Source organism: Kogia breviceps, chromosome 11, assembly GCF_026419965.1.
Source record: "Kogia breviceps isolate mKogBre1 chromosome 11, mKogBre1 haplotype 1, whole genome shotgun sequence".
NCBI classification, from domain to species: Eukaryota; Metazoa; Chordata; class Mammalia; order Artiodactyla; family Physeteridae; genus Kogia; species Kogia breviceps.
Genome location: NC_081320.1, coordinates 101,562,469 through 101,577,280, shown reverse-complemented (window position 1 = coordinate 101,577,280; position 14,812 = coordinate 101,562,469). Strand labels below are relative to the sequence as shown.

At 52.0% G+C, this 14,812-nt stretch overlaps 1 protein-coding gene across 12 annotated transcripts in view; it reads right to left on the bottom strand.

Moving 5' to 3' along the window:
• The window catches only part of EIPR1 (EARP complex and GARP complex interacting protein 1), a 445,878-nt gene that overhangs the window by 367,555 nt on the left and 63,511 nt on the right, over window positions 1–14,812 (bottom strand). For all 12 annotated transcript variants that reach the window (XM_059078265.2, XM_067008228.1, XM_067008229.1 and 9 more), the window contains one exon: window positions 12,496–12,595. In XM_059078265.2, coding sequence (XP_058934248.1) covers window positions 12,496–12,595 — 100 coding nt within the window. The remainder of the gene's footprint in view (window positions 1–12,495; window positions 12,596–14,812) is intronic.

Genomic DNA, 14,812 nt, shown 5'->3' with positions numbered 1-14,812 from the left:
ACCCACTGCAGCAGGAGTCGCCCATCCAGGACACGCTGACCAGCTGGCAGCGGCAGCTGGGAGACGCGCAGGCGGCTCCTGTGCCGTCCGGGGTTCACGGGGAGCCCTGCTGGGTGCCCGCCCGGCTCCTGGGCCCCAGCCCTGCCCTCCCCCGCCCCACCCCCTGCCCACAGCCCCACGAGGCAGCAGAGGAGAGAGCCCATCGCCCTGGAAAAGCGGGGGCTCTTGTTTTATAAGACCCCAGTTAAAATACCTGTTCTGCCATTACAGACCGAGTACCACTGATTAATCTCCTCTCCACAAAAGTTAAAGGGTTAGTGTGGTCTGGGCGAGACGTGTGTTGTGTTAGTGTCGGGGGGACTCGACCAGGCACGGCGGCGACGGAATGAAACAAGGGTGACCACCCGCCCCGCAAGGAGGAAGTGCCCGCGCTCTGGGCACTCCCAGGGCTCACATTCAAGCTGCCAGGGAGGCTCCGGGGAGCAGCCATCACCCGAGACAGGCCCAGGGGTGCCTGGAGTGGGGAGAAGGGGCAGGGAGAGCGGCCGAGGGTGGAGAAGAGCAGCGCCTGGGCCGACAGCTCGGCGGGGGAAGCGCGGCCTCGACGGCCAGGGGGACACACCCCCAGGAAGCTCCTGGTGGCCACGCAGAGCCGCACCCAGCAGCGCCCCGCCGGTGGAGCATGCCCGGTGGCGGGCGCAGAACTGAGCCTTGTCTAGGGCAGCGCCGCGGGGCGAGAAGAGCCAGAGGCCGGGTGAGACGTCAGGAAGGACAGAGCGGCTGACGGACAGAAAGGGGGCCGCCGACCAGCGGGGCCCGGGTGCTCCCACGGAACCTGGCAACACCCGCGGCGCAGGCCGCGGCTCCGGCCACCTGGGCAGAACCGGGCCTGAGCTAGCTTGGCGGAGAGGGCCACATCGGGGACCCACACCCAGGGCCGTCCCAACGCCTCCCCTCCAGGCCGCACCCTCACGGCCACCCACGGAGCGCCCGCGCCCGACACCCCACGAGCGGGCCCCACGGGGGACCCCACTGACCCTCAGACTCCCCCCCAATCTCCTGGAGGGCGCCGACCAGCTCAGCCGGGTGGGGAGCCCGCCGGGAGAGGTCAGCAAGGGCCGAGGGGCTGGGGGAGGCGGAGGGGCTGCTCCTCCGATGACGGGCAGGGGCCCCTTTTCCCTGCATCAGGGGCCGTGGCTTCTCCTTCTCTCGTCATCTGAGCAGCGGAGGCAAGTCAGCCCAGGAGCAGGGGTGCCGTCGCCTTCGGGGGCGCGTGGGGGGCACAGAGCGTGGACAGGTCACAGGGAGGAGGCCCAGCCCCCAGGCAGGACGCAGAGGGGACCACACGGCACGGCCACCGCAAAGCCACGGAGGAGAAAGGGACGGTGCCAGGAGCCGCACGACGTAGGACCTGGACTCTCAGCCACAAGGGACGGCCAGTGAGAGCCGGTGCGGGCAGAGGCCATCTCGGCCCTGCCCGCAGCAGCGACAGGCACGGCCTCCCGAGGAGGGAGGGCGGCACACACCCCCACACCCTGAAACGGGCCTAGAACACGAGCATCCGACACACAGGGTGAGCTTTCCCACCTGTGGCCGGACGCTGGACGTCCACATTGACAGCACCAACCGAGAAACAGCTTTATGGCCTCTCCTTTAGGGAAAGAGAAACTAGTCAAAAGAAACATGTACAGGTACCGTCTCAGTTTTCTGAAGACTAGTTAAGCAAGACCAACAATCGGTTACATAGAACGGTTGAGTTTACAGCTCAGCCATGAAAGAGCGAGATTCTGCCTCTAGCAGCGACATGGATGGACCGGGGGGTGTCATGCAGACGGAGAAAGACAAACACTGCATGGTATCACTTACATGTGGGATCTAAAAAATACAACAAACTAGTGACTGTGACAAGAAAGCAGCAGACTCACGGGGCCCGAGAACACACCAGGGGTTACCAGCGGGGAGAGGGGAGCGGAGCGACATCACAGGCCAGGGGACTCAGAGGTACAGACTGTTATGTATAACATGAAGCTACAAGGATGTGGTGTGCAACACAGGGAATGTAGCCAATATTTTATAGTAACTATAAGCGGAGTATAACCTCTAAAAATTGTGGATCACCATATTGCAAACCAGCTATACTTAAATAAAAAAACGTTCAGTATACTTTCTAGCTAATCAACGTTCGGTGTTCTAATTAATTTTCTATCAAACACGTGGATTCATTATCAAACTCTTCAGAAGCATAAACACATAAGGTCCTATCATCAGAAGACAGGCACTATAAACCCAGCAGAGTGAATTCTTGAAGAGGCTGGTGTGAGACGCACCGTAAAGCGTGCCAAGCGGAGAAGATCCATAGCAGCGCACGAAGCACCCAGGTCGAATCCTAACAAACGACGCTGCCAGCAAAGCTCTCTGCACGTGCTCTACTCTGACTCCATCAGGGCTCCAGCAGAAGTTAAATCAGCAAAACTTAACAAGCACTGTCTGCTTCCAAAAACCCACACAGAGGAACAGCCCGCGAGGAACCCAGGCCCTGGGTCCAACCGTACCCTGCCAGAAACGCGTCCGTGAGCTCGGGAGCAGGTCCTTCCGGTAGAGCCCTCGGATGAGACGCCAGCCCCACTGACACCTGGCCTGCGGCCTCACGAGAGATTTGAGGTTGCAGACTCTTGACTGTCCCCGCAGAAACCACGTGATGGCCGGGCAGGGGGCAGCGCTAACTGGGTGGTCATTTGTTAGGAAGCACAGATAACTGATAAGGTGTTAACCTGAGGCAGGGGAGACTCCGAGTGAACTCAGCAGCCCCCTACTTCACAGAGAGGGTAGGTGCCTCGCCCTGGGCCACACAGCCACAGTGCAGAACAGGACCAGCTCCGGTTCCAGCTCCACTGCACACTCTAGTGCAGGAAACACCAGGGCAACGAACCGCCATGCCCACAGGTGCTGAGAAGTCTGCAAGGTAGATTTTAATGAAAACCTGGAAGAGATCTCACCATCAGTTTTTAAGTTGCTACTCAGGGCAGCCAGCATGGTGCAAGTTGTAAGGTTAATCAATCACTTTTTCTGGTTTCCTGGTGACACAGAGACAGAACTCAGCAAGAACTCCAGAGGGTGCGATGCACACAGTACTCCGCTTCCCAGCATGAGAGAGAAATATTCAGTGCTTCCCAGTCCAGAAGGAATGATTAAAGGATCCCCAAACCCTCTCTGAAGGAGGAACTAGCACAAGACAAGAGCAAGAGGAGGCGCCTTCTATGAACAAAAGGCTGTGACTGGGACCTTCAGGAGCAGCTCAAGGGACGCGTGAGGTTTCCAAAGACCAAAGCTGCACCCCTGCCACCAAGCCCCAAGGCGCCGACAGGGGACCAGAGCCGGGGGGGGGCAGGCCTAGAGGACACAGGAGCACGTGCTCATCAGCACCGAGGGTGACGCAGGACCAGCGAGCGCCACCGCACCCCCTCTGGAAGGAGAGCCTCGGCGAAGCAACAGCAGGGCTGCAGCTTTTCAAGCGTAAGAGACATAAAGTGTCCACGCAGGCAAGTCCACCGCGTGCCCCGGCCCAAGCTGCCGGGAGACGGCAGCTTGTCACACAGCAGACGCCACTGCCACTGCAGCCCCTCTCCCCGTCAGACCCCGCAGAGGCCCCGGGGACCGAGACGGCCCTGAGCCCGGGCTGACGGGCTTGTTCCCCTTGCCGAAGATGGGTTTAGGCCTGGACGCACGGCCATGCCTGAAAAGGGGACAGAGGGACTGCCAGGAAAGGCTTTCCTTTCAAACCAGGAGAGACGTGGGAAGAGAACCTGCTTTCTCCTGTGGATGTGGTGGGAATCTGGATGTGATGCCTGGAACCGCTGCAGTCACCTTGCAGTCATGATGGGACAGCAGTAACACGTGGACGTGGCAGAGCAGAGACACGCCGAGTATCCGGGTCCTCTGCTGTTGAGACACTGAATTCACCAACCCCAGAGGGCCTTTGTTTCCATGTTTCTTGTTACAGCAGATGATTAAACCTCCTCTTTATCTAAGTCACTTCTTATGTCCCGCAGCCAAATGCATTCTAAGCGACACACCCACGATGCCCGTCCGAGACAGCGCCATCGCCATTGCCATCGGGGAGGCCTCCACGCCCTCCGCATCGGGGACGTGGGAACGGCAGCCCCGGCTTTGAGCTGGGTCCCCGCTCTGCTGCCTAGTGAGTAGCCTGACCAGCCACCTCGTCCCTCTGAGGCCTGGCTTTCTCTCCTGCGTCTCACTTGTAAGACGGGGATATTAAAGAATCTGCCCCGCAAGGCCATGAGGATTCCATGAGATGACACTCCTCAAAAGCCCAGACACTGCCGGGAGCTGTGCCCCGCCTTCAGGGACAGGGCAGAAGGGGCGGGGGGCCCTGTCTTCGGGCGCGCAGGGTGGGTCCAGCATCCTGGTGGGAATGGGGCGAGCTCAGCAGGACTCCCCCAGGCCCATCACTACCCTCAGGACGTGGAAGACAGGGTGCTGCCGCCCCCGCCCCTGCTGCCAGGGTCAGGGCAGGCGGGCCCCCTCCCCTGCGCGTGGCCCACACCGGACCCAGACCCAACAGGGCTGGCGGCTCCCACACCCAGTCAAGGACTCTGCCAGCCCAGAAGAAGCGTTCCCGGCTGCACAGAGCTGACACGGGAAGGTTTTGAGGGCAGCCTCCTGGAAACCAGAGTCCTCCTGTGTTTAGAAAATGCACACAAGGCAGCAGGTGCCAGCACGGGTGAGGAACTTGAGGTCATTTTCAATTTATTTTTAGTTCATTTCCAAAAGGACTTTATTTGTGAGAAGAACAGAACTAAAAGGGCTTTTCCCCTTTGCTGCACCAAAACCCAACCTCTCTCCTTGTGGAGGAAAACGTGTGTCCGACACCCACAAATGTGGCCTTGACCTCAGCTCCAGACTCAAAACAGGAAAGGTCGTGAGGGCAGATTTAAAGTTTTTGGCCAAGACGGACGAGAATGTAACAGGTATTTCTGTCACACCAGTGATAAACCAGTGATGTGTTGGAGAGACAGACCTCACTGTAGCTCATTGTTTGGAGAGGAAAGAAGAGGGAAGGATAATGAAGCTCAGAGCACCAGTAGCTCTGTAACAACCAGAGCTCACCGCTCCGTCCTGGCTGAACCGTGATCAGCACTTGCTGGCTTCGGGGAAAGTAACCTAATTACCAAGGAAACACAGACTGCTTTTCGGCACTTCGATTTCTGCGCCCCGTACCTCTTGCCCTTGCACTAGGATCCTACTGGGTGACCCGACGCTCAGCTGTAATCCACTTGTGGAGACCGCGTGTCCCAGCCGCTCGATCCGTCCACGCATCCAGGCATCCCTCCGTCAGGCCTGGACGGACCACTCGCAGTGCACCAGGCACCATGGGGGACGTTGTCCTCACATAACGTCACTGTTAAACCACCGTGCTCTACAGATGTGGACACTGGGGCCTGGACGGCCAAGCAACTCGCCCAAGGTCACACTGTGAGTGGGACTTGACTCAACTGTCAGTGTTTCTCCCGTGTCCACGTGTCCCCAGTCCCCCACGTCCCCTTAGCCACTGGCCCACACCTGCCCAGCCTATGCCAGGAAAACCTGAACATTTGAATTAAAGGCTCATCCGCACACTACAGCCCCTGTAACTGGTGGCAAACTACAGAAAAGCAGAGACAGTATCTCTGTATTTGTCACACCCCAGGCTGTGTGGCCACGGCAGGCATTCAACCCCAATGTCAATGACAAACACGTCAGCCCTCCCAGCTCAGCAGCTGCTTCTTCTCACACACTCTTAGTTTCTAAATGTACATTTACTCTTTCTTATAGAAAGAAGTCTTTTGCAAGCTCAGGAAACACTTCCTAGCTAAATACTTCCGTTCAGCCCATTCTGCATCTAATGATTTTTTCCAAGATCCACCTGGAAGATTAAAAACTACTCATTGTCTCCAATATTTACAAAACCAAAAGGCATATGCAGCTATTAAGCTACGATATTAAGATATGTTACTAAATCCATGTTTTCTTAGAGATCATGGCTTCTTTTTTTAAAACAAATATCCTAAAACATAAATTCAAATGACTGCTGTCTGAGAGCTGTGTCTCTAACGGTATTATTATGGTAACAATGCAGACACCACTCAAAATATTTTGGAATACCTTTTTACGACTCGCACAAGAAAACCAGTTTTCTGTCCATGAATGGAGGAATGGATAAAGAAGCTGTGGTATATATACATACACAATGGAATATTACTCAGCCATAAAAAAGAACAAAATAATGCCATTTGCGGCAACATGGATGGACCTAGAGATTGTTATACTGAGAAGGAAGTCAGACACAGAAAGACAAACATCATATGATATCACTTATATGTGGAATCTAAAAAAAAAGGGTACAAATGAACTTACTTCCAAAACAGAAGTAGAGTCACAGATGTAGAAAACAAACTTATGATTACCAGGGGATAAGGCAGGGGAGGGATAAATTGGGAGATTGGGACTGACAAATACATGCTACTATATACCAAATTTGTATGGAAACACAAAAGACCCCAAAGAGCCAAAGCAATCTTGAGAAAGAAACATGGAGCTGGAGGAATCAGGCTCCCTGACTTCGGACTATACTACAAAGCTACAGTAATCAAGACAGTACGGTACTGGCACAAAAAAAGAAATATAGATCAATGATACAGGACAGAAAACCCAGAGATAAACCCAGAGATAAACCCACGCACCTATGGTCACCTAATCTATGACAAAGGAGGCAAGAATATACAATGGAGAAAAGACAGTCTCTTCAATAAGTGGTGCTGGGAAAACTGGACAGCTACATGTAAAAGAATGAAATTAGAGCACTCCCTAACACCATACACAAAAATAAACTCAAAATGGATTAAAGACCTAAATGTAAGGCCAGACATTATAAAACTCCTAGAGAAAAACATAGGAAAAACACTCTTTGACATAAATCACAGCAAGATCTTTTTTGACCCACCTCCTAGAGTAATGAAAATAAAAACAAAAATAAACAAATGGGACCTGATGAAACTTACGAGCTTTTGCACAGCAAAGAAAACCATAAATGAAACGAAAAGACAACCCTCAGAATGGTAGAAAATATTTGCAAATGAAGTAACTGACAAGGGATTAATCTCCAAAATATACAAACAGCTCATGCAGCTCAATATCAAAAAAACAAACAACCGAATCCAAAAATGGGCAGAAGACCTAAATAGACATCTCTCCAAAGAAGACATACAGATAGCCAAGAGGCACATCAAGAGATACTCAACATCACTAATCATTAAAGAAATGCAAATCAGAACTACAATAAGGTATCACCTCACACCAGTCAGAATGGCCATCATCAAAAAATCTACAAACAGTAAATGCTGGAGAGGGTGTGGAAAAAGGGAACCCTCTTGCACTGTTAGTAGGAATGTAAATTGATACAGCCACTATGGAGAACAGTATGGAGGTTCCTTAAAAAACTACACATAGAACTACCATATGACCCAGCAATCCCACCACTGGGCATATACCCTGAGAAAACCATAATTCAAAAAGAGTCATGTACCACAATGTTCACTGCAGCTCTATTTACAATAGCCAGGACATGGAAGCAACCTAAGTGTCCATCAACAGACGAATGGATAAAGAAGATGTGGCACACACATACAATGGAATATTACTCAGCCATAAAAAGAAATGAAACTGAGTTATTTGTAGTGAGGTGGATGGACTTGGAGTCTGTCATACAGAGTGAAGTAAGTCAGAAGGAGAAAAACAAATACCGTATGCTAATACATATTTATGGAATCTAAGAAAAAAAAATGTCATGAAGAGACTAGGGGTAGGATGGGAATAAAACACAGACCTACTAGAGAATGGACTTGAGGATATGGGGAGGGGGAAGGGTAAGCTGGGACAAAGTGAGAGAGTGGCACGGACATATATACACTACCAAACGTAGGGTGGATAGCTAGTGGGAAGCAGCCACATGGCACAGAGAGATCAGCTAGATGGCTTGTGACTGCCTAAAGGGGTGGGATAGGGAGGGTGGGAGGGAGGGAGATGCAAGAGGGAAGAGATATGGGAATATATGTGTACGTATAGCTGATTCACTATGTTATGAAGCAGAAACTTACACACCACTGTAAAGCAATTATACTCCAATAAAGATTTTTAAAGAGAAAAAAAAAAAAAGACACATGTACCCCAATGTTCATTGCAGCACTATTTACAATAGCCAGGACATGGAAGCAACCTAAGTGCCCATCAACGGATGAGTGGATAAAGAGGAGTGGTACATATGTACAATGGAATATTACTCAACCATAAAAAGGAAGGAGATCGGGTCATCTGTAGAGATGTGGATGGACCTAGAGGCTGTCATACAGAGTGAAGTAAGTCAGAAAGAGAAAACCTAATATCATATATTAATGCATGTATGTGCAATCTAGAAAAATGGTACAGATGAACCTATCTGCAGGGCAGGAATAGAGACACAGACGTAGAAAACAGACATGTGTACACAGAGGGGGGAAGGGGAGGGTGGGACGAACCGGGAGGTTAGGACTGACATCAATACACTACCACGTGTGAGACAGACAGCTAGTGGGCACCTGCTGTACAGCACGGGGAGCTCAGCTCGGTGCTCTGGGGGGACCTACATGGGCGGAATGGGAGGGGAGGGGAGGTCCAAGAGGGAGGGGATATATGTATACATATAGCTGATGCACTTCGCTGTACAGCAGAAGCTAACACAACATTGTAGAGCAATTTTACTTCAATTAAAAAAAACAGATAACTTATAAGTACCTACTGTGTAGCACAGGGAACTCTACTCAAAACTCTGTAATGGCCTATATGGGAGAAGAATCTAAAAAAATTTTTTAAGAGTAAATATATGTACAGCTGACTCACTTTGCTGTACACCTGAAACTAACACAACATTGTAAATCAACTCTACTCCAATAAAAATGAAAAAAAAAATAAAGAAAACTAGTTTTCAGAGAATTTGAACATGGTTCCCACTAACTCGCTTTACATTATAAAGCTTGCTTACGGATTTTATTTACTAGATTTTGCTCCGAGTAACTTCTGACTGTTTCCCACAGTCTAATCCACGCTCACAGGACAAAATGTTGCTGCCCGTCCAAGACGCGCAGATTCCAAGTGCCAGCTCTGCAGGAGGGCCGGCTGGGCGCGTGTGCACGGGAGGCCCTCACTCAGTACACGCCTCTGTGGGGCGACGGGGCAGAGGGGGCCTGAGCTGCAGACCCACATCTGTCGCCCGGCCCACCTTCAGAAAGCCCCTCGCTTCCCGAGCCCCACTCTTCTCACCTGTGAAGCGAGGGGTCAGATTACAGGATCCGAGGCCTGTGCCTCTCTTTAAAGGAGCTACCTTAAAATGAGTGAGCCAGGGCGGGCTGTTGCACCCTCAGTGAGTCCTGGCTACGCCTGCACAGCAGGTCCAGGCAGCCCCCGCGGCCCCTCACCTGCCCCCAGCCAGCGATGCCCCCCAGGCGCCTGGGGGGGCAGGACTTTCCTCTCTTGTTAGAGGCAAGAGCTGTCACCGGGACCTGCTTCCCCAGCGGGACCAGGGGCTTGAGTGACAGAAACGCACCCTCATCTAGGGCTGCTGTCCAGACCCCTGCTGTCTGGGGGGCGGGAGTGAGGCCCTGGTCCTGGGGTGTCCGGAGGATGGGCGTGTCCTGCGACCATCAGGGCGGAGGCAGAGACGAGCCCCCAGGCGGGGCCCTGCGGCCTTGGCCAGGCTGTGGCCACAGGGTCTGACCAGGGGCCCGCTGAGCAAGCCTCCCTCCTCTCTGTGGCCTCCCTCGGAGCCCAGGAAGCCGGGGGAGGTAGGGCCACGGGCGGGGACGCGGGGAGCCCGGGCCGCAGCACCAGGCCCGACACGCCTCTGCCCTGGTCCCGAGGGGCTCAGCCTGCACCCAGTGCTCTGTCCGCAGACAGCAAGCACGCTCTGTGCTCCGGGCCCAGCGGGCGCGGCCGCACAGAATGATTCCCCGCCTGCCTCCGCGCCTGCCTGTGCTCGGGCCTCCTGCAGTGCGCGGTGAACCCCGGACTAGAAATCTCTGAAGACACACCGTGTCCTTGAAGCCCGTTCTCTCCCTTCAGAGAAGTGCTCCTGTGGGCAACTGCCCCCAGGCCTGCGCCTTGAGTGGGTGGCACCGGGCCCCGTTCCTCCTGCTCTGCCACCCCTGCACCGCAGGAGAAGCTGCTTCTCTCCACAGCCAGTGAAAGGAGCTACGACCCAGAGACGCACGCGCACAGACCCAAACAGGGAGGCTCCACCTTGGCCCTCATCAGGGTCCAGGACCCCATGGAACCTCCGCCCCAGGCCTTCCCTGGGCTCCACTAACGATTATAAATGGCAGAGAGCCTCCAATTTAATTGCAAAAGGTAATGATGCAGTGAGCATAAGATTAGATTCACCACAGAAGGCAATATCCTCAAACAATAAGAAAAAACCTGAGGAGCCGGGTATGAAGATGGTCGAAATCGATGGGAAGGTTTCAGTATTAAATACTCCAGCCGAGGGTCGCAAAGTGGTATCGACAGAACTGCTGACAGCAGATAAAAAAGGGGGAGAGAAAACGAAATTGGTCTCTGCAGAAAATAAGTTACAGATTAATCATCCCACCATAAAATCATTTTGAGATGACTGAGGGTCTGAAGAGGTGTTCACACTTTGATGACAGGACGGGGCCCGCAAAGTCGGGGCCCTGGGAGCCACCGAATCCTAACGCCACACACAGGCGCCACTGGCTCCTCTCGGTGCCTCCTGCTGGGCGGGGCGGCAGCCGCTCAGCCGGCCCCGAGCATCCTCTGGACCAGGCCCAGGCTCCCCGCCCCGAGCCTGCCTCGAGCCCCGGCACTTCCATAGGAAAGCACTGTCCCTTTCTGTCCTCAAGTGCAGCCTGGAGGAACACCCCACCGAGAGGTAGGCTGGAGTCAGGGGACAGGAGGGGCCCCTGGACTCTGGCCCAGATGGCCTCGCAAGTTCCCCTGGAAGGTGGGGGACTGTGCAAGTGTCTGCCCAGACCTGCGGGGGCCACGAGGACAATGGGAGGCAGCCAGTTTCCTTCGAGTTCCTGCTCGAGCTTGAAAGTCTGGGTGAAATTTGTGTTCTACTCCATGATACAGAGATGTGTCTTTTTTGTTGTTTTAATTTTAATAAAAATAGTGATTTCTTTCCTGAAGTATTATACTCTTAAGTTCACATTGAAGCCTGGGAGACACCCTTCTGACAATGCAGCTTTAAGACTCAGACAGGACCCCCCATACTGTGAAGGGTCTGCCTTCCGGGTCACATATCGACAGTGATAAATCATCCCTCATGCACCTCTTCACCCAGAGGGTGAAGACAGGCTTCACCAACACTGTGGGTACCACGAGGGGCAAGTGCTGACCACGCATCCCGGGAACAAGTGGATAAAGTGAGATGCAAGCTCACTGAAGAAACCTGTCCAAGAGACGCCGTCCATGAGCCCATGGCAGTTGGGCCCCAGGCCCAACTGAGTGGGTGGCATTAGAAGCTTTCATATGTCTTGGTTTTCTCTCTAAAGTTGTCGCTTTGACATGCAAATGCAATGAAATTATGAATGCATGTAAAAAACACATTTTATAAGAGGAAACTTTACGGGATCATATATGAAAATATACCAATTGGCAGAGTATTTACTCTATGAAGGACAAAGCATTCAAAGGGATGAATATTTGAAAGCCAAACTGGTTCCCAAGAAGGTTGCTGCTAAATATTAAACAGCTCTGGGAACGAACAGGCCTGTTGAGAGAGACGTAACCTTCTGGTAGGGAACTTGCAGAGACAGCTACTCTGGGCCTCGGTGGCAGGATCTGAGGGTGACATGTGGGTGCCCGACAGGACGGGTGGGGACGGGACGGAGAGACAGCCTGTGTGCAGGCCAGGGCTCCAGCGTCCCCGTGGACGATGTCTGACGTGCCTGAAGGCTACACCCTCAGGACCGTGCACACACGTGAATGAAAGGAGGGCAGGCTGAAAGGTCACTGGGTCACAGTCAACCATTATTTTCACAACCAGGAAATTTGCCTACATGACTGCTCCTACCTGAAAGGTGATTTCAACCAAATACACATTGAAAATCCATTCATTAAAAAGGCTTATACTTGAAACAGAAGACTACAATTTTGGATATCCTGCTACCTCTTCTGGACAAATTATGGCCAAAGTGGGGAGTTTTGGCAACGTCCAGGGTTCTGTGTCCTATTTGTACATGGCCCTGAGGCCTGAATCCCAAACAGCTTTTGTCTGAAAGAAACAATCACTCAATTCTTTGACTGACGATTCAGTCTGTTCATTAATTATTTCACAAACAATGTCAAAATTCTAAACATATATGATCAAGAAGTGTATTCTGAATTTGGCTGAAAGGTCAAATTCAAAAAATACAAAAACCCAAGTGTGTAATTCCTGTTACTTACCACAGCCTGGCTGGAGCTCTCCTGCAAATCCCACAGCAGGATGTGGTTGTCAGCCAACGAGATGACTCTCTTCCCATCTCCCGCGGGCTCCCACGCGACACTGAGGAAGGAGGGAGTCAAGCATTACATGACATGTGAGAGTCCCACCTTGAGGCCAAGAGCTCTTATACATGGCCCTCAGCAAAGCGTCTGCCCAGCCCTTTGTCACCAGCAGTGCTGTCAACAGCTCTGCAATGACAGGATGCAGTACCAGGCTACCACTCTGCCGTGGCCTGAATGTCTGTGTCCTTTCCCAAAGTCATCTGGTGTTGGGGGGGGGGGGTGATCTGGGAAGTGATTAGGGTTCAATGAGGTCAGAAGGGTGGGGCCCCGTGATGGGATTAGTGCCCTTGTACAGACTGACACCAGAGTTTCCTGAGTTCTCTGTCTCTCTATATATGTATGTCTCTGTCTCTCCCTGTCTATTTCTCTGTCCCTCTCCCTATATATCTCTGTCTTTGCTTCTATATCTCTGTCTCTCACTGCCATGTGAACACACAGTGGGAAAGCGGCTGTCTGCAAATCAGGAACACAGCCCTCACCTGCACCATGATCTCAGACCTCCGGCCCCCAGAACTGTAAGAAATCAACATTTCTGTCATGTAGGCCCCCCCAGTTGTGGTGTTTCGCCATGGCAGCTGCAGCTGAGACACTGTTGACAGGTTCTCCCAGAGCCCGAGGCATGGAGAGCTGACCAATTCTGGCCACAGAGACGCAAGGGGGCCTGCTGGGTGCTGGGTCTGAAGAGGCACAGGTGGACAGTGTGATTTTGGAGAGGATGCCCACGTCTTTCACTGCCACCTCCTGGGAGGGCAGAGCTGAGAGCGGTGTGGGGCAGTGGGTGGGGAGGTCACAGCCCTGAGGGACCCATGAGGGCTGAGATGTCAGATAACAGCCTTCTGTTTCAGCCTATGTGAGCCCACAGTGTCCTGTTACCTGCAGCCAAAACCTTCTTAACTGATACATATTTGAATAACAAAAGACAAAAAATCACATAATCTCTGTGATAAAACCAGGAAGAGATCAAAAATTTTTCAGTTTGATCACAAGTGTGAATTTCTGTCTTCCCTGATGAAATTCTTAAGTGCTTATAAAGAGGAGAATTTCATTTCATGTCCTCCAACACGTGAGTATTGAAGACATCGATAGAGACCCTCACAATTTCTATTTCACACAGAATACAATACTGATTGATTGGGTGCCCCTCGCCCCTCCCTAATACCATTCTTCAAGACTGTCAGTGAGCTATTATTACTTTTATCACAACAATAATGTAATTCAAAACTACAATTTCTTTCTCGTTCGTTTATAGTTTAAAAACACACACAAAGCTCTCACAGTACATCACTCCTGCGTTGAAGAGCTTACTGTATCTTTTCTAATAATAACAAAGAAAAATGCACAATATCTAGTAAACAAGAAACACCACAGCTGGAAGAGACACCAAGAAATCTGGTACTGAAATCTGTGGCTCCTATTTTTTTTTTTTTTTGCGGGCCTCTCACTGTTGTGGCCTCTCCCATTGCGGAGCACAGGCTCCGGACGCCCAGGCTCAGCGGCCATGGCTCACGGGCCCAGCCGCTCAGCGGCATGTGGGATCTTCCCGGACCGGGGCACGAACCCGTGTCCCCTGCATCGGCAGGCGGACTCTCAACCACTGCGCCACCAGGGAAGCCCTGTGGCTCCTATTTTGTTAAGATAATGGCAATTCTGATTTTGAAGACACATCTTTGGAGCAAGCTGACTGAACTTCTCTTGGTAGCCTATTTTCATGGGGACACTTATGTAGAGTTCAGACAGCTGACAATGAACACCAAGGAAAAATGCAAAACAGGGAGAGAGGGAAGAAAAGGGCCACCCACGGCCCTGTCCCAGTAGATGGGCAGGTGACAGCTGAGAAGGCCCAGCTTGCACACCTTTTCCCAAGCTCTGCCCAGCAATAAAGACGTCTGACTCAGGAGAAGACAGCCCCACCCCAGGGGAGGGGACCATCCCACAGCCACAAGGCCATGTGCTCCATTAAAGTCTAAAACCTCAGAGTTGAGCTGGCCTCAGGTACCAGGCCTGAGGAACTGGAATTGTCATAAAAATAGCTTTTTCTTTCATAAAATGAGAATTAAGAATTTCAGCAAAGTAATCCTTGGGCAGTTTAAGTACGTGTACGTTTTCCACTAGTAACTTAGAACATCTTAAGGCTGACACGCAAGTCAAAACTTCTCCTTGGGAAATGCATATCAAAAAAGGAAAAAGGGAAAATCTTTGAGACCATCTACCTATT